Source organism: Oryctolagus cuniculus, chromosome 3 (genome assembly GCF_051225735.1).
Source record: "Oryctolagus cuniculus isolate XC-2025 breed Fujian yellow rabbit chromosome 3, ASM5122573v1, whole genome shotgun sequence".
Lineage (NCBI taxonomy): Eukaryota > Metazoa > Chordata > Mammalia > Lagomorpha > Leporidae > Oryctolagus > Oryctolagus cuniculus.
In genome coordinates this window covers 87,214,567-87,233,687 of record NC_142869.1, presented here as the reverse complement: position 1 = coordinate 87,233,687, position 19,121 = coordinate 87,214,567, and the positions used below count along the sequence as shown (strand labels likewise).

Here is a 19,121-nt window from a genome sequence, read left to right as displayed (position 1 = left end):
TTCCCTGTTAATGTGTCTCAGAAAGCATATGTTGGCCAAGTGCTTGAACCCCTACTACATATGTGGAAGAACCAGATGGAGTTCCTGGGCTCCTGGCTTTTGACCTGGTCCAGCCCCAGTCATTGTAGCTATTTAGAGTGAACCAGAAGAGGGAAGATACCTCTCTCCCCCAAACTCTGCCTTATCAAATAAACATTAAAAAAGACAAAAGACAATGTCCTTGCTGTTACAGAGTTACATATATTCTGTGATCAGCAATGGCAGGGGAGACAACAAACCAATGGAGAGAATTTAGAGCTAGGGAAAAACTAGAAAATGAACTGTTGATGTAACATGGAGTGCTTTTGATGTTAGAGAAGGCTTCCCTGAGGAGGATACTAACTTAGATGAGAGCTGAATGATGGAAAGAACCAGAAACTGAACATCAAGGCAAGAGCACTGTAGGCAGAGGGAACAGTGCAAAGGCACAGGGACAGGTTATGCATGGACTTGTTTCAGGAATGGAAAGAAACCAGCCCAACAAGGGCATCGTGAGGTAGGGGGAGAATAGTCAGGATGAAAAAAGAATATATGTTACTTCACAGCACGGTGCCTACTGCAACTCCAAAAACTCATTCATAATTTCTTCTCAGCTTTGTTGAAACATCCTAGCCCCGTATAGAACAAACCTTACAGCAGACATCATAAAATCACATTCATTCTCTCATGCAGCACTGGGAAAAATGGAAACCAACCTCCCAATTTTCAGAGAAAATTGGGTCTCCATGAGATTTAGCTACTTGATCAAGGTTACAAAGCCTGAAAATGATCCTTTCAGGATTCAAATCAGGTCTTATGAATCCAGGATCAGAGCAGTTTGCACTTTCCACAGCGTCACTTTCCCTTCTTATATAATCCTAAAAGAATAACAGAGAGGTACTGACCTGTTATCAGAGAGCCTACAGAAGTATCTGTAACTGGGGATAGATGTTTTAAACAAATGACAAGTGAAAGAGGGCTCTGGTTTTGGCTGACAAGCTCACATGTACCTGCCGTCCTGAGTTTAGAGAGGTAGAGAAACAGAAGGGAACACTCACTGGCAGAGAACAGTACAGTGATTATGTATGTATTTTTTTTCTGCATGGAACTCTTAGAGCAACCTTTGCTTTTATAATACCTCGATTTCATGACTTTCTAACAAAATCAACTTTTTGTTTGTGGACTGAACAGAGCACGGCATAAGATATCATGACATTTAAAACAGACAAGAAATGCGGTAAACAAGCTGATATTGACTCACAGCCACTATATTAACTATTCCTGCACTTTGCCCCTACATTAAGTTAACTGCCAGGCAGAGGCCATTAAAATCCAGCCTCCTTCCTTCCATTGCCGCCACACATTTAATTCTTAGATATTCTGAGCCCTTCTAATAGAGCCATTTTCAGAGAAGATTGACAGCGTTCCTGTTGGTGTCTCCCTTCCTCTCTGATCCCATCCAAGGGTCCACTCTGCTTCTTGCAACTTTTAAGTTCTGAATAGGACTGTTTCGGAGCCAGTTGGGATCTCTTTTATGATACATCCCCAAACCCAGGCATCTGTTTGAGGGAGAGCCTACCGACAGAGACATATTGTACTTCTTCTCTCCGTTCAGAGCGCAGCATTTGCTGTTGCTGGGGGCTTTCTGACGATGCTGGGGGCGGGGGGGGGGGCGAGGAAGGAGAGTTGGCTGGTGCTTAAGGAGCAGATTTAGAGCCGCTTCTCATTGGAGGGGTTCGCTCTTCCTGAGCTGCCAGACACTGCAGGCTCAACTGAGGCGCGGAGGTGCAATTCAGGCTGGTGGAGCGGCGGGGGAAGGCAGGGACAGGCGGGGCTCCCGCGGCTCTGCAGCTGATCACACGCACCAGCACACACACCACATTCCCGCCGCCCCTGCTTGCGCCTCGCATCCCGCACCCGGGGCCCGGGAGTGGGGGGCCGAGGACGAACGAGGCAGAGGTTTCCACGGTGAGGCACAAGGAAAAACCGGAGCGGCGCTCGTGTTGAACCTGAAAGTCTGACCTGCCACCCGACCCGAGGCTCGCAACCTCGTCCAGCAACACCGCCTTCGCCCGCAAGGAGGGCACCCGGCCAAGGCACCTCAGCGTCCCGCGCCCGAGGCAGTTTGTGCTCGGCTCGCCTGGATCTACTGGCGAGGACAGCGTGGTGCCCACAGGGAGGTGCGGAGGTTGGGGGACCTGCATTGGCGTCCATCGCGGTACACCAGAAAAAGTGGGGAGGAGGAAAACAGCCCGGAGCACAGAGTGCGAGGCCAGGCTGCCGCTGCCGCCCGCTGCGCCGCCTCCAGCCCTCTCCGCCTGGGTGAGTGCCCCCACCGCGTGTGCTGCCGCGTCTTGCCCGAGCACGGGGGTGGCCTGGGGGCCTCGCAGGGTCCGCCTCAGGGCCCTGGTGTCGCCCGCGGAAAGTCGGCGGCCCGCGCACGCCAGGTGGACACGTCGCTGGAGTCCGGCGCGGGGGACTCCGAGCCCGGAGAGCGTGGGTAGGGGGCGTTGCATCAGTGCCCGGCAGACATGCCTTTGGGCGGGATTTTGGCGAAATGATAGGAGGCGGGAGCACCAGGGGGAGCCAGGAGCCGTCCGGGGGGGAGGGAGAGCGGGGAGCGGCGGGGAGGGGGGAGGGTCTGGTCCGAGCAGGTAGCGCAGCCCTGGCAGCCTGGCGAGTTGGCAGGTGGGGTGGGACTGGCTTGTCAACTCATTCATTTTAAGCAGTCAGTGTGCAGGGTAGTGAGGAGGGCTGCGGAAAGGCAGGCGGTGGCCCGGGATGCCGGCGGTGGGGGGAGAGAAGAGGAGCCTCCAAAAGCTTGGAGGCAAAATCGCGCTTGGGTTCCTGGACCGTGCATCCCTCCTGCCTTGAGTGCGGGAGAGCACTTTTCTGTGTTCTCAGACTCAGCTGGGAAAGCGAGCGTCCGTCCCGGGGGAACGGGAGAGGCGTCGGCAGGGGGCAGAGGCCGCCGCTACCTGCCGGCTGTGCCCCCCACCCTCTGCCCCCGCCCCCACCTCCTTATCGGTGCTGGCTTGCAGCGCTCGGCTCCTGCACCTTCGCTTCGCGTTTGAATCTGGCTCGCCCCTCCGTATTATGTCTGCACTCCGAAGGAAATTTGGGGACGATTACCAGGTAGTGACCACCTCGTCCAGCGGCTCGGGCTTGCAGCCCCAGGGGCCGGGCCAGGGCCCGCAGCAGCAGCTTGTGCCCAAGAAGAAGCGGCAGCGGTTCGTGGACAAGAACGGCCGGTGCAATGTCCAGCACGGCAACCTGGGCAGCGAGACGAGCCGCTACCTCTCGGACCTCTTCACCACCCTGGTGGACCTCAAGTGGCGCTGGAACCTCTTCATCTTCATCCTCACCTACACCGTGGCCTGGCTCTTCATGGCGTCCATGTGGTGGGTGATCGCCTACACCCGGGGCGACCTGAACAAAGCCCACGTCGGCAACTACACGCCCTGCGTGGCCAACGTCTATAACTTCCCCTCCGCTTTTCTCTTCTTCATCGAGACCGAGGCCACCATCGGCTATGGCTACCGATACATCACCGACAAGTGCCCCGAGGGCATCATCCTCTTCCTCTTCCAGTCCATCCTCGGCTCCATCGTGGACGCCTTCCTCATCGGCTGCATGTTCATCAAGATGTCCCAGCCCAAGAAGCGCGCCGAGACCCTCATGTTTAGCGAGCACGCGGTGATCTCCATGAGGGACGGAAAACTCACGCTCATGTTCCGGGTGGGCAACCTGCGCAACAGCCACATGGTCTCGGCGCAGATCCGCTGCAAGCTGCTCAAAGTAAGTGCCCCCGGCCCCTTGCCGCCTGGCCACCTCCTCCCTCCCTCCCTCCTTCCTGCCTGCGGCCAGCCGGGAGGTGAGCGCGACCCGGAACCACCCCGCCCCTCCCGCATTCTTACCTCTCTCTACAGGTAAACTTCCCTCTGTTTGCTGCTGTGTTTGTTTGGAGGAGGGAGGGATAAGGACGCTCAGCCAGGGTCAGAGAGAGCAGAGCTGGCACTCCCACCCTCCCCCCACTCACTCTTGAGTCGTCACTTGGGAGGTGCTGGTGTCACTTTCTGGACTAGTAACACTTCAGGAGTGGTGTTGGTTCCAGAGTGAGATTAGTGCCCCGCTCTGCTCTCCCTTGTACCCTCCCGCTCTGCTCTGGAAGCGTTGATTTGCTGTCAACACCACAACTCCATTAAACTTGAGGCACTACACCTGCACCGCTGTTGTATTGAACTTACCTCAACTTTCTCAATAGTCTTTTATTATATTTTCATTCTCTCCTCCCCTAATAATATTAGCTGGTGGATTATTCCTCTAGATACGCTAACTTTGTGTATATGGTCTTGTTAACAAGCATACAGTGGGAGAAACCACACCTGATTCTTTTAAATTTTATTATTACCAAATATTTTCCTAGACAAGTATTCTGTGAAAGCTTGAGGGCTTTTCCTGTAGAGCCTCTTGTTAATTTTATTCTTAATTGCCTGTTTCTATGAAGCCTTTGTCAATTACAGATTTCACTTGAAGCTTTTCAGCATCCATTAAAGAAGATTGCTTCCTACCATCAGCGGTGTAAATGCTAAAGCAAACTGCACATGGAGTGATTATTAGAGCGAGGTCCATCTAGTCGTTAGAGGGCACCACGGCAAACCGAGAAATCCTCCCTAATCGCTCATCCAATCAGAGTCTGCGAATGAGGGATTAGAGCCCAATTCTATCTCCATGTCATTTACAACTCATTTTTTTTTGTTTTTTTTTTTTTTTTCTTTTTATCACTGTCTTAGTTTGGAAATGCTTTTAAGGTGAAAAAGACGACCTCAAATAGTTCATAAACTGAAAAAGGTTTATCTATGCAAGTAGAAATATAGTTTCAAAATTTATATTAATAACATGAAAATCTGATACCTACTTGAGATTTTGAAAATTCAGTTTCATTTCTACATATGTAAATATTGTTTCACACAGACTCAACTTACATTGCAACTAAAAGTGACACAATGTGCTTTTAAGAAGCTTTACTCTTGTGTCACTGTCATTTTTCACTTACAAGATCTTACCCTAATTACTCTTGACAAAGTTGCTCAGGAAAAGTGTGCATCAAAGCAGTTCACTTGTCCTGTCACTTCATATCATATGCATATTTACTGTGCTATATACAGTAAATAACATAAATTCTGTGCCATAGTGGAAAATTAAGATAATAATGTATATATAATGTGAGTAGACCCTAATCTTTTATAATTAGATTCAATGAACTGCGTAAAATTAGAATCAATGTATTATTTTATTGATTGCTATTTGAAATAAGCATGTTGTTGGACCAGCTGAGTGGCTGTGTTTGTTGCATGTTTATTGTTGCACGTACCTGTTTGTATACATACACCCAAGATGTATCATCTCTTTCTATAGATTAGGCCTACTGAGTATAACGGGACACTTTAATTATTAACACAATGGAAAGGTCTCTCTCAAGGTGTTCATACTTTGATACTGTAATTGAAAAGTAGTTTACCATGTGGATTGGCCTGTTGCAAATTGGAAATTCAATTTTAAGGGTTATTTATTAACATTCTCCAGTTTCTCAAACATATAATTTTATTTAAACAGATATCCTTTCCAGAAAGTCTATTTGGGGTGTTTTTTGACTGCATTTAATTTTAATAATGCCAGATAGAATTAACTGCATGTCAGTTTAAAATCTGTATCTTTCTATCCCTATCTACCACCTATTATCTATCTATTTATCTATCTAGCATCTGTCATCCATCCATCCACCTATCTTTCTGCATCTATCTCTACAAAGGTACACTGAGTATGAAACACCAAGTCTTCACAGTGTTCAAGAAACTGATAATGATTTTATTGCATTAGGCCGTGTACCACCAGGAGTGTCCTGATTTTTTAAAATAATATGAGATTTACACTTTTGACAAATTTGGAGCAAGGTGCTATGTTAACACAAGGTGATAAAACAACATCTAATTAAAACAATAGTATAATATTATGTAATATTATATAATAATATACATCCCTGTAAAGCACTTTCATATTGATTTGTTAAGATGTCAGCACTAGCAGTGATTGATATGTAGTGCCAGTTTCTATTTAAACACAATTATGGTGACTTTCTCCCCTGGTTCTTGTGAAAGGAGAACACTGACCAGTGGCCATTCTTCAGCCAGAGGGTTTGTGTGATTCTTTCTGTAGCCATGGTAATTAAAATGACTCAAGTAATCCATATCATTTTCTTAGACTTCATAAAAAAGCTCATATTTTATTGATGAGCTAATAATATCCAGTAAAATTAGAAGGGAGATTTACCTTTAACAAGTTGCTCTCATTTTCTCTTAGGGACTGAGATGAAGTGACCTAAAAGAGTCAGCTGTCTTAGTGAAATGAAGCTGTAGCAAAAACCTTAAAGTGGTAATATTTCACCCTCAGCTTTATTATCAGATATTATTACAACTGTTCAGTTTCCTGTTTTAACCTCTGTTTGACATTTTAAGATTCACATATATTTAAATATAGAACATGTAGAGTTTTAAGGCAACAAAACCAGTATAATATTTACCAATGATAACTGTAGCTACCTATTTCGATTCCTATTGCTTACTTTAAATTACTTGTGTTTTTCTACTGTCCTTTAAAGATGTTTGAATACAAACTTTATTAGTCTAAATGTCAGTATTATTTTATAATTTTAAATCATTTTTGATTTAAATATTAAATAGCATAGTTATGTGAAGGGTGACATGAAAATTACTGTCAAAACCAAAATTGGATAAAACCACATGGATATGGCTTTCTTTTTTTCTAAAGTTTTTTTTTTTTTTCTAAGATTTATTTACTTATTTGAAAGTCAGAGTTACAGAGAGAGAAGGAGAGGCAGAGAGAGAGAGAGAGAGTGAGAGGTCTTCCATTGCTGGTTCACTCCCCAGTTGGCCTCAACAGCCGGAGCTGTGCTGATCTGAAGCCAGGAGCTTCTTCTGGGTTTCTCACATGGGTGCAGTGGCCCAAGGACTTGGGCCATCTTCTACTACTTTCCCAGGCTATAGCAGAGAGCTGAATTGGAAGTGGAGCAGCTGGGACTCGAACTTGTGTACATTTGGGATGCTGGCATTGCTAGGCAGCGGTTTTACCCACTATGCCACAGTGCATAGCCCGGATATGGCTTTCTAATACTTGTTACCATGACATTTTCAATGAGTAAGTATTTTGAATTTCCTAACTTTTGCTGGAATTTTTGAAACTTCTACGCCTATTTTTTATTATGCTTTTCCCTTGTATTAAACCAAATTTTATTTCAACCATGTTCCTGACTTCCCAGCTTAGAAATAGGACAATTTCTTTCCATAATCAAATACAGATCTTCCAAATTTATGCATTAGGGCTAAGTCTTGACTCAGAAGAAAAGAAAGAAGATTAAATAAAAATTAAAGGATTTAATTTAGTTACTCTTTAAGAATTTCTAAATTCTTTATAAATGCATGCATAGAAAGCTCTTTTGAGTATTTCTTTTTCCCTCCTGTCATCGCCATATTGTTTTTTTAAACTTGAATCATTGATATATTTTACTTTATCTCTGTTTTAAATCTTGAATGTAGAGACTAATTAATATGATGGCTAGGATAAATTAATATTACCCTGTAGAAAGTTTTAGTAAAAATGCTTGGGTTAGGATGCTGAGACTAGTGGTTGAATTGCTGGACACATTAGTGTTGAGTTTAAAGAATTTGGGAATCTTACTTCTTCCTATCAAACTAATACTAATGATTGACTGTCCTAAACACACAACTTGGTAGATGAAGCAGCATTAAGTAAGCTTTGACATAGTATGTGAGAATTTTTAATTTATATTTATATAGATATGTATGTGTGTGTATGTATGTGGGTGTATGTGTACAGTTGTCCAAACTTTTTTTTACAGGATTTAAGCATAAAATCAACCATTGTTGCATCAATATTTTGAAACAATGAGATAAGGATGACTTTTTCCATAGGAGGCATAATCTTTGCTTATGTTTATACTTTTATTTTATATTTTTATTGTATTTTGTTTATTATATTTATATTTATATTTTGTTATATATTTTGTTTATATTTCTATTAGCTGCCTATAACCATCTTTCTTTCCTAGGATGTCAGCTGTACAATCCTTAGCTTTCATTTTTGGAAAGTAATGGATGGAGTGCATTCCTTTTTACTCCTAACATCACAAATGTGACTTTTATACATACCTTTTCCATTCTCCATTCAACATGTGAACGTGATTAAATACAGATATAATGCAAAGTTTCTGGAAAACCATTAGTGTTTTATCCCTTAATATGTCCTAAAATTTTGTTAATTTTTTAATTGAAACAGTACTTGGACCACAAAATTAATGATTTTTTCTCATGTTTTTGCTGGCTTGTCTTTATTCCATATCTTGCACTTAATGCTGTTTTTTTTTATTTATTTATTTTTTTTGACAGGCAGAGTGGACAGTGAGAGAGAGACAGAGAGAAAGGTCTTCCTTTGCCGTTGATTCACCCTCCAATGGCCGCCATGGCCGGCGCGCTGCGGCCAGCAAAGGCCGGCACACCACGCTGATCCGATGGCAGGAGCCAGGTACTTCTCCTGGTCTCCCATGGGGTGCAGGGCCCAAGTACTTGGGCCATCCTCCACTGCACTCCCTGGCCACAGCAGAGAGCTGGCCTGGAAGAGGGGCAACCGGGACAGAATCCGGCGCCCCGACTGGGACTAGAACCCCGTGTGCGGGCGCCGTAAGGCGGAGGATTAGCCTAGTGAGCCGCGGCGCCGGCGCTGTTAAGTTTTTTTACTCTACGTTGGAGGATGAAATTATTTGGTATGACAGACTTTTTTAAACTTTGACTAATTTGAACTTTATTTTTAATCTTAAAACAATTATCTCCTTAGAAAAAATTAAATCCAAAAATTAATCTCTCTCTTTCCATGTGTGTGTGTGTGCATGCATGTGTGTGTTTGAACATCATCCAAGCTGCTATTAAAAATATTTCAGAGTTGTAAGATTGAGGACCAAACAATTTCAGGGGCTAAGTCCCGTATTGGTTGGTGAAGTTTTAGTGGTTTCGTTCTTTCTCAAAAAATAGTACAGTTCCTAATTTGTATAGCTTTGTTTTCTCTGACTCAAGTAGAATGGAATAGTTCTCCAGTAAGTTTAGAACTTTGGTTCTTTTTAAAATCTATAATTATTATTATTATTATTATTTTTCCAGTAGTAGTAATATGTTTTGTGTTTTTAATATGGCTCCTGAAGAATACAGGGTGGCTTGTGCTCAGGGAATAGTGGCAACAGAAATAAGGGACATGAAGACCCACAAGCGAACAGCTATAGGCAAGAACAAATGGTGAAGCAAAGCAGGAAAAAGCGTTAGATGGATTGGAGTGGTGATTAGGAGGGGAATATGCAAGTAGGGTTACCAATTCTGCCCATACTTATTATAAATTCCACACAAGCTCCAAAAGCATTATAGTGCTGGTCTTCTATTTGAATGAAATAAAAGCTTCACACAATCTATTACAAGACAAATTACATTTACTTCTCTAAGGTATGCTCTTGTCATAAAACTGAGCATATTACTAATTAGCTTAATATTGAAAACATTTATTTTAGAGGATGTTATACTTTTCCCACCTGAGTTTTTATGGAATTTCAATCTTAAGGAGTCCAAATAAATGTCCAATTTAATTTTATTTGATTAGACAATCAAGATAAAATTCCAGGACTATGTCTTCCTCTACTGACTTAAATTTTGGTCTGAACTTCAAAGCCATTATCATGTGTTTTGAGACACCAAGGCTCTTATATTCTTGATCCTGGAACCTACTTTTGGCTCATTTCCTAATGTTAATTTCATAATATTACTCTGAGTTTACTCAGTGTTGTTTTTTTCTGACTTCAGCATGTATTCAGCGTTTGCACGTGCACACACACATACACACATTCACACTCAATACGTATTACATGTTGAAAGAGAACTGACATTACAGATAGAATGGGGGGCAAGTGGCAGGAGGCAAGGGCTTTCTGTCTCCATCTGAAGCACCTTTAATACCTTCTCCTGTCCCATCCCCTTCTCTTCACCCCTCTTGTCTCCCCCTCCATCCTCTCCTCTCCTCTCCTCTCCTCTCCTCTCCTCTCCTCTCCTCTTCTCTCCCCTCCTCTCCTCCCTTTCTCTTCTCCTCCTCTCCCCCCTTCTCCCTTCCCCCTCTTCCCCTCCACTTTCCCCCTTTCCCTCCTTTCTCCTTTCCTCTCCCTCCCCCTCCCCTTCTCCTCCCTTCCCTTCCCTTCTTCTCGTCTTCTCCCCTCCCTCTCCCCTTCTCTTCACTTTCCTTCTCTTCCCCTCCTCTCCCCCTCCTCCCTTCTCCCTCCCCTCCCCTCTACCTTCTTTATCCTCCCATCTCCTTCCCTTTTCTTCCCTTCCCTTCTTTCCTTTTCTTACTGGGCCCTAAGGGTCCTTTACTGGCTTAGACTTGTGTGAATGATGGGGCATGGATCAAGCCTTGGGGTATGATAAGAAAAATATCTCTCAGATGAGAATAATTAAATGTTTTATTCAAAGTTTCCCAGCCTCATTTGCAGCTTGGAAGGAACACAGTTATGGGTCAGATGGATAGGAGGGAGGCAACAAAGATACAGGTTGTATTGGTGAATTGTGACCTTGCAGAGTGAATGAGGAAAGTTGACCACATAACCCCTAGAAAGAAGATGACCAAATATGGATCTATATAATCCAGTACAGTGCTAACTGTGCATTTCAGGGTAGTGTATGTGTGTCTTTGCATAAGAACTCAACCATCTCATATATAATATAAAACCTATCTGTCTATAAAGTACATGGCCATGACAATCCCTTCTAGGCAAAATGGGACTTGTTTTTTTCCTACCTGTAATCAGAATTGTAGTTAATAATCTTGTAGGTCATTAGGAATTCCAAGGGAGTTTGAGGTCGTTTGACTTTAATAGCTTCACTTCATTTGGTACATTTGACCATGAAGTTTTCCACAAGCTATAAATTCTACACGTGGATCCCTTTGCATATAATGAAAATGTGTATGATTGAAATATTTTTATCAAGTAGCATGTATTTATGAAGAATGTCATATAAGCTATTGTCAAAAAAAATCTAAATTGTATAAAATCATTTCAGAAACTGATTATTTTAAAATTAAATTTATGGGGCTGTCATTGTGATATAGCAGGTTAACCTACCACCTGCCTCACTGGCAATGCTGGAGTACTGGTTGGGGTCCTGGTTGCTCTGCTTCTGATCCAGCTCCCTGCTAATGTGCCTCTGAAGGCAGCAGATAAAGGCTCAAGTATTTGGGCCCCTGCAGCTCACATGAGATATCCAAACGGAACTCCGGCTTTGACTGGTCAGCCATTGAGGCATTTGGGGAATGAACCAGAGGACAGAAGATCTCTTTCTCTCTTTGTTCCTCCCTCTTCTCCATCACTCTACCTTTCAAATAAGTAAATCATTAAAAAGGATTTAATTTTTGAACAATAAGTTTATCAAATTTTAAGTTTTACATTTTCCCAGAGCTTCTCTTAACACCCAGAATTTGTAGTAATGACATCAAGAAGACTTTAAAATAGCAGAAAAATCTTTCTTTCCTTCCCAAGATTCTATAGAATTGAAAACAGAAGTTGTATATAAGTCATTCTCAGAGGATAGCTTTTCCAAATTATTTTCTGAATTTCTCAGAATTACCAATTTTTCTTTCCCTCTTTCCTTCCATCTTTCTTATTTTATTATTTATTCCACTGTTCTTTTGATTCTAAATGACTTGCATAAAATAGAAGTCAGTTCTAATAAGATGTTTAGAAATTATATAATTTATGGCATCAATCTTAACTTTCAGCAATTGTTTTGTATTTGAAAACAATTTGAGTTATTGTTCATCTACTAGGCCATATATATTTACATATTTTTATCTGGGAAATGATAATGATTCTGTGTTCCCTTTGGAATTCAGAAGTTTATAAAGCTAAAGGAATTAATTTGACTATCAATATTAAACTGCTATATCTTGCTGGTTTACTTTGTTTTAAAGATTTATTTACTCATTAGAGAGACAGAGAGAAAGAGAAAGATCTTTCATACACTGGTTTACTGTCCAAATGCTGCCAACTGCCAGGGCTGGGCCAGACCAAAGCCAGAATCCAGGAACTCTATCCTGGCTTCCAAGTGGATGGCAAGGGCCCAAGAACTTGGGGCATTATCTGCTGTTCTGTGCATTAACAGGAAGTTGAATCTGAAGTAGAGGTCAAACTTGATCTTAGGCACTCAGGCTGGGATGCAGGTGTTGCAAGCCATGGCTTAATGTCACTGAGACACAATGCCAGCACCAGCAAATTACTTATAGCATAATTTTAAACAAACTTAAATCTTTTTATCTCAAAATATTCTGCCTATCATGAAATATTTCTGAGTGAGATATGATTATTGATAGCTAGTTAAGACCACACAAAACTGGTGGAATGCTAGTGCTACTGATTTATTACATACTCATTACAGATCAGTTTACTTATATAAAGACACATACAGAATTGCTTTCTCCTCTGTATCTTTTTCTTTCATATCACTGTATATATTGCAGTTCCTTGAGCATAACTTCTCTCAATCCACTTACACAAATTAAGAGACTTAACTCTAAGATGAAGTTTTTTTTCCTTTGCGTCAGCAAATCTCTAGATTTTTACCAGAGTTAGAAGATCCTAGATTAGATTAGATTAGATTAGAATAATCCTTAGATTAGATTGTGTTGAAGCCAAGAGCGGGATTTGTATGCTTTTGAAAATGTATTCAGTAGCTGTATGTAGGTTTTTCTTACATCGAAAGAATTTGGTTGAGCACTGATAAGGTAACTCAGCTGTGGTAAGGAGCACAGATTTCCAAATAATTCTTAACACTCCAAGCACCTGCCACCCTAAAACCACACTCTTCACTCTTGACCTGAGCCAAAATGTCTAATTCCAGTGATTAATAGACCCCTCAGTCTTTTACAAAATGAAAGAAACACACACAAAAATCAGGGAGGTGAGCCTTTTGGTAGTTGATTCATTTTATGTCCTAATGTAAAGCAGAACCTAAAGGATAAAATTGTGGATTTGTTATGTCTCAGTCATTTATAGAAAGATAGATTATGTAGTATCACTATAAAATAAAATTCAATGCATATGTAGGGATTACCACTTTGCCGCAAAATATATAAACATGGAAAACATCTTTCAAAGAAATGAAATTACTACTTTTCCTATACTGTCACGTAATAGGAAGACCTAATTAACATACAAAGCCCTTGAGTCTGGTACATAGTGCACTTTGGACTATATAAAAGAAATATTTAAAATCGGAGGATACACTGAGTCTGAATGGAACAGATCCATGGATAGTTAAGTCTACCTATGTCTTAATAAACTGTTTTGCTAAAAATAAAATACTTACTTCAGAATGGCATTCTCCTGATAGCCTGCCTATTTCTAGGCCACTTCTGGGTTGTATAATGATTAGGGAATATAAAATTTAATGCCTTACTCCCAAACCTTTTAAAGTAAGGCACAGGTATAAATAAAAGTTTATAGAAAGGAAGATAAATTTAATATTGGTGTACATATAAAATAGAAAAGATTCTTCCCTGGGGAAATTATTTTGAAATAATGTGAAATTAAATTTTTAAAGAATTATTATTGTCAACACTGCCATTTAATGCAGGAAAGGCAGAGATTAGCAAGTACCTAAAATGATATAAATTCTTGTTATTAATTATAAACATCAGAATACCACCTTGTGTTTATATAGCACCCGCTTGTTAGTAGATGAGAGAACAGTGACCTGGAGTTTTTATTAATTTTTGTTTTGCGTTTTGCTTTTGTTTTGTTCCATTAATCAAATTTGTCATACAATTGTGTAGTTGGAAATATGTTGGTCTCATCCATATCTTACTAATTTAAGATAGGCTTAGAAATGTAGGTGACTTAAAAAAGCTATGAAGAGCTTTTTTCATCTTGGCTTAGAAATGCCTAGCTTTCTCCAACGTTGATCTCTAGAGCTGCTGTTTTTATTTTTGCACGCTCAGGTTTTTCCTTTCCTTTTTTGTCATTAATAATTTTCTTCTATTTTTCTACTACTCACAAGGTGTAGACGAATATTAGTCTCATGTTTTCATTAGATTTTCTTATACATAAATGATATTGCTGAATTTCACTTCAAATAGCTTCTTTTGTTGACTAAGTCTGAAGCTGAGACCATTTGCTCCAATTGCTGCCACCAATTTGAAACACTGCATTCTGTTTTGCCACTAAGGATGTCACTAAACCACATGTCCCTGTGTTTTCAGACAAACCTCTCATGACAAACCAGTGTATTTCTTGGCACCTTGAAAGTAAGAATTTTGTCTTCAGATTACCATTTATTGGACAGGCCAGTGTTACAGATTTGGGTTGGTTTGTTAAATTATGTTACAGAGATTCTTTTAATATACATTGAATTCTTTAAAGTACCACTTGACTGGCAGCATGGGGCCCTCCCCCTTACATTTTTCTAAAGGCAACCTCTAATTACCAAACCTTAGCTCATCACCATCTTCCTATTAATTAAACTTGCTTGTTTATTTATATGTGATCATTATATGTAACAGATGAGTAAGTTTATTTTCATGGTTTGCTTATGTCTCTAAGTTATATATCATTTTTGCTTAGAGTCTTAGCATATATTTTATTGAATAAGCTTGAGATTAATTTATACTGAAATAATGGCAGTGTCTTATAAACGCTTTACTAAATTGTTTTTTAAATGCAGATTTTTAAAATTGTATCTTAAAAAGTTCAGTTTGGCACAATTTTTCACTGTGTTTTAAAATTCATAAAACAGAGAATTGAGCAATTATACTCCAGCTTATTATAAGACTTTGAAAATCATCAGCTAGCACAATCTGCATTTTGTTTTTATCATGTGAACTTTTGTGTACATAACATAGTTTAACTTTTTCACTCTTATATCTACTTTTTACTTTTCAAGAATCTTAGAAAAATAATGTTGTGCTTCTTAATAATTCAATAAATCTTTTAAATGATAGTCAAACTTTTTCAGCTTTAACACACAGTAAGAACTGCCTACTTATTTGCTTTGTGAGGAAAAAAGTAATCTGGCATGCAGTGAATTATCCTGCAGTGATTAATGTCAAGCAGTAGCACACGTACACTCAGTTCCTCAGTTTGTGCTAACAGCCATTATTGGACTAGGCATTTCTCCAAAGCTCCTGAGTTAGGGAATGGTAATTATAGCAAGTTGTATATTATAAATAATGCATGTATGTTCTGCATGAGCTATGTGGGATTTCGGCCCATTTGCCTAGAACATAGCTGCATAATGATTTGTTTGGATTTTGTTGCAGATGATTGATAGTGCAGAATGTTGACGATGATATAAATTACTGTTGGGCTGCCTTAAAATTTTCAGTACAAGTGGTGATTTCTTCTCTTTTCTCTGTGTGCTTGTCTAGTCTCGGCAGACACCTGAGGGTGAGTTCCTTCCCCTTGACCAACTTGAACTGGACGTAGGCTTTAGTACAGGGGCAGATCAACTTTTTCTTGTGTCCCCACTCACAATTTGCCACGTGATTGATGCCAAAAGCCCCTTTTATGACTTATCTCAGCGAAGCATGCAAACTGAACAGTTTGAAATTGTCGTCATCCTAGAAGGCATTGTGGAAACAACTGGTAAGTAAAATATAGATATGCCATCATTTCTTTATTTCTTAATGACATGTTATTATATGCATAATATCTGTCACAAACTGGGCTAAATGACTCACAGTTCATAATATGAAGTTAATAACTTACCCTTTATCTCTTTGTAACATTAGATTGATGGTATTTTGAAAATTAAAATGTACTGTTTTGATGGTTGCATACATGATATCAACTCAAAAATGCTCACTGTAAAAAATGAGGAAACTGAGTGACCCCTAGGAAATGATTGCAATGTTCTGTTTTAGTTTTAAACTTGGATTTCCTTATAACCATGCTTTTTCTTTTAAGATTTGAGGTTCAAAAAATTCAGGGTAATTAGTGAGCAGCCTGAACTCAGCATACATATTCCTGCCTTGGGGATGGTGATTTGGGGTGTCAGTGCTACAGCTTTGATATCTACTATGTGCGACCTCAGTGGAAAATTCGCTGTATGTGTGTGTGTGTGTATGTGTGTTCTAAAGCAGTATTTTGATATCAAAAAGGGTTGGTAAATTTCCCTAGCTGAATCCTGATCACAATTTTCTTTAAACAAGAAAGATTTTTTTTCTTAGTTTCCTGCTTCTCATGTCTATATCCTCTATGTTGTTGCATCAGAGGCAATGTAACATTGGTGTCCTCCAATTTCTACTCATAGTTTGCTACTTTCTGACGAGAGGTAAAATGGCAAAGGAAAAAAAATCATAAATATGAATCTAGAATTTGTGACTGAAATATTCCCCAAGTAGTTTGGTACCTGCTGGATACTTCAGACTAATACTGCACAATTGCAAGTATATATATGAAAGGAATTCCAAAAGTTCATGGAAAATGGAATGACAGACAAGTTTATTTTGGCACAAACATTTTTGAACTTCATGCATAATTTTTTGATAGTACACATTTCCATGAACTTTTTGAAGGTTCCATGTGTATAAACATGTACATATGCACATGTATTTATATCTTGAGTATTATATTTTTATAAGGAATGAAAGCAAGAAATGTTTTAACTCTTAATCTTCCACCAATGTCATCTTAAACTTAAAATGTTAATTTTTATGTCTAAGTTGTAGCAATGCTGAAATTGGTATTGTCTACAATGTAGATAAATCCAAGCTTTACACCAAAGTGGAAAATCTTTAGGTATTTAACAGTCACTTTTGTCCAAAGATCAAAAGAGGCCAATTATTGACATTTTGCACATCTGTTGCATAATGCCTACTTGAAATTTAGATAAAATATTTAATCTCTATGTTTGTTTTCCTTCTCTTTAAAGTTAGTATGATATAGCAAACTAGAATATGCTTCTGGTACTATTACTATTTTGTTATTGCTGTTGTTAATACTTCAGTTTAAAAATGAAGATTTTAGTGAGAGCAAGAAAAGATTTTTGTTTCTATTGATAGCTTTGAATATCTTTTATTAGATTGCTCTATCTATATGTTTATGTATCTGTTTATCCATCCATTCATCCATCCATCCATCCATCCATCCACTTATCCATCCATCCACCCATTCATTTTTTCCTTAAAACTATTTGCAGGTTTTAGGAGTGATAACAATTCCCTACATTACAAAGATGGATTTCTTACCTTATTGTGTGTTTTTTGACCTTGATGCACTTGCAGGATATGGCACAGTTATTTTTATAATGTCTCTAAATTTGAGTAGGTCTGAGTTTTGCATATTGTTTAATCTTATGAGTTTTATCTTCCACGTGGGCATTGTAAGGAAATACTGAAGCAGGTTGTTTTTTAATTTTACCCATATTTCAGAGGAGCTTGGTTGGTAATTAATGTCCTACATGAAAGGTCAGGAGAATTTTCTAACAAATTATTCTTTAGGATAGAAATTTCATTTTAACGTATCTCTTTTTTTTTTTTTTCAAGTAATAAACTGGCAGAGAATACTTTCCATGGAAAATGTGAAAACTTTACTGGAGACTGAGTTTCTTATTTAGGGATTGCCTTTTATGGGGGAATAGATTAAAGTCCATTTCCTCTTACCCTCTTAATGAAGCCTGTTCTCTAGATCTAATATTGTAAGACAAATAGCAAAAACATTACTCATAATTTATATAGTGGAAAATTTATCTGACATTTTGTTTGTGTATATGCTCTAACTAATTAAATCTCACACTGTTCAAACTCTGTAAAATCTGTGTATATTTCCAGACCTCTTCTTGCCTGGTAAAAATAGCTTTGGCATTTTTACATCTATTTGATCATTTAAATTTTGTTGAGATTTATTCAGATTCATCATTAAGGATGTTTCCTCTTTTCCCTACATTCACAATGAATTTTACTTTTTCATAATATGTGTTGCTCACAGTAAGGCACATATGATCTTTGGGGATGGTTTTAAGGCAGCAAGAATATCATCTTTGCCTTTCATGTTCTTTGGTACAGAGCCTTGTGAATGAAATTTTGTTTGATGTAAATATCTGTGATTTTAGCATAAAAGTACAATGTTTTTAGCATCCAGGCATTTGAAAAATATTTATTTTTTAAGATTTTATTTATTTATTTGAGAGAATTACAAAGAGAGAGAGAGAGACAGACAGAAAGGTCTTCCATTTGCTGGGTCAGTCCACAATTGGCCACAATGGCCAGAGTTGGGTCAATCTGAAGCCAGAAGCCAGGAACTTCTTCCGGGTCTCCCATGTGAGTGCAGGGGCCCGAGGACTTGAGCCATCTCCACTGCTTTGCCATAGTAGAGAGCTGGACAGGAAGAGGAGCAGCCGGGACACTAACTAGTGCCCATATGGGATGCCAGCACCACAGGCAGAGGTTTAACCTACTAAGCCACAGTGCCGACCTGGCAAATATTTATTGAATGCATACTGTGTGCTTGGAAATACTTAAGATACTAGGGAGACAATGAAGACCTGCATGAACGAATCCCTTTCCTCAAGTGAATTATACTGTAACTGGAGAAGGCAGATCACTATACACGCAAAATAAATAAGATGTATCTGGAATAAGCAACACAGCAAGGTGACAGGTATATACAGGCAACTTCAGGTGGAGGGTTGGGGAAGGCCTCTCTGAGGAGCCCAGACTTGGCTGTCTGGAAGGCCCTCCTGGGCCAGGCTGGGGGCAGAGCGTGGCACGCATTGTGGAACAGCTGGCACACGGGCCCTGGGTTGAGAATAAGCTTGATTTATTCTGGGAACTGAAAGAAGGCGGAGGTGGTTGGAGCAGAGTGAACAATGTGGAGAGTGGGGTAAGCATTTAGAGAAGTGGAGGAAGGGCCATCTCAGCACTCTGGATGATTTTGTTGCATTTTGTTGTGGAGATTTCATTAACAAGCAGAGCCTGTTTTCCTAAGAACA

The 19,121-nt window shown here is 39.9% G+C and overlaps 1 protein-coding gene across 1 annotated transcript in view; it reads left to right on the top strand.

Annotated features, from left to right (window-relative positions):
• The first annotated feature begins 2,205 nt into the window (after positions 1–2,205).
• The window catches only part of KCNJ3 (potassium inwardly rectifying channel subfamily J member 3), a 179,743-nt gene continuing 162,827 nt past the window's right edge, over positions 2,206–19,121 (top strand). The window contains exons 1-3 of the mRNA XM_051848614.3: positions 2,206–2,340; positions 3,060–3,816; positions 15,559–15,775. Coding sequence (XP_051704574.1) covers positions 3,115–3,816; positions 15,559–15,775 — 919 coding nt within the window. The 5' untranslated portion in view covers positions 2,206–2,340; positions 3,060–3,114. The remainder of the gene's footprint in view (positions 2,341–3,059; positions 3,817–15,558; positions 15,776–19,121) is intronic.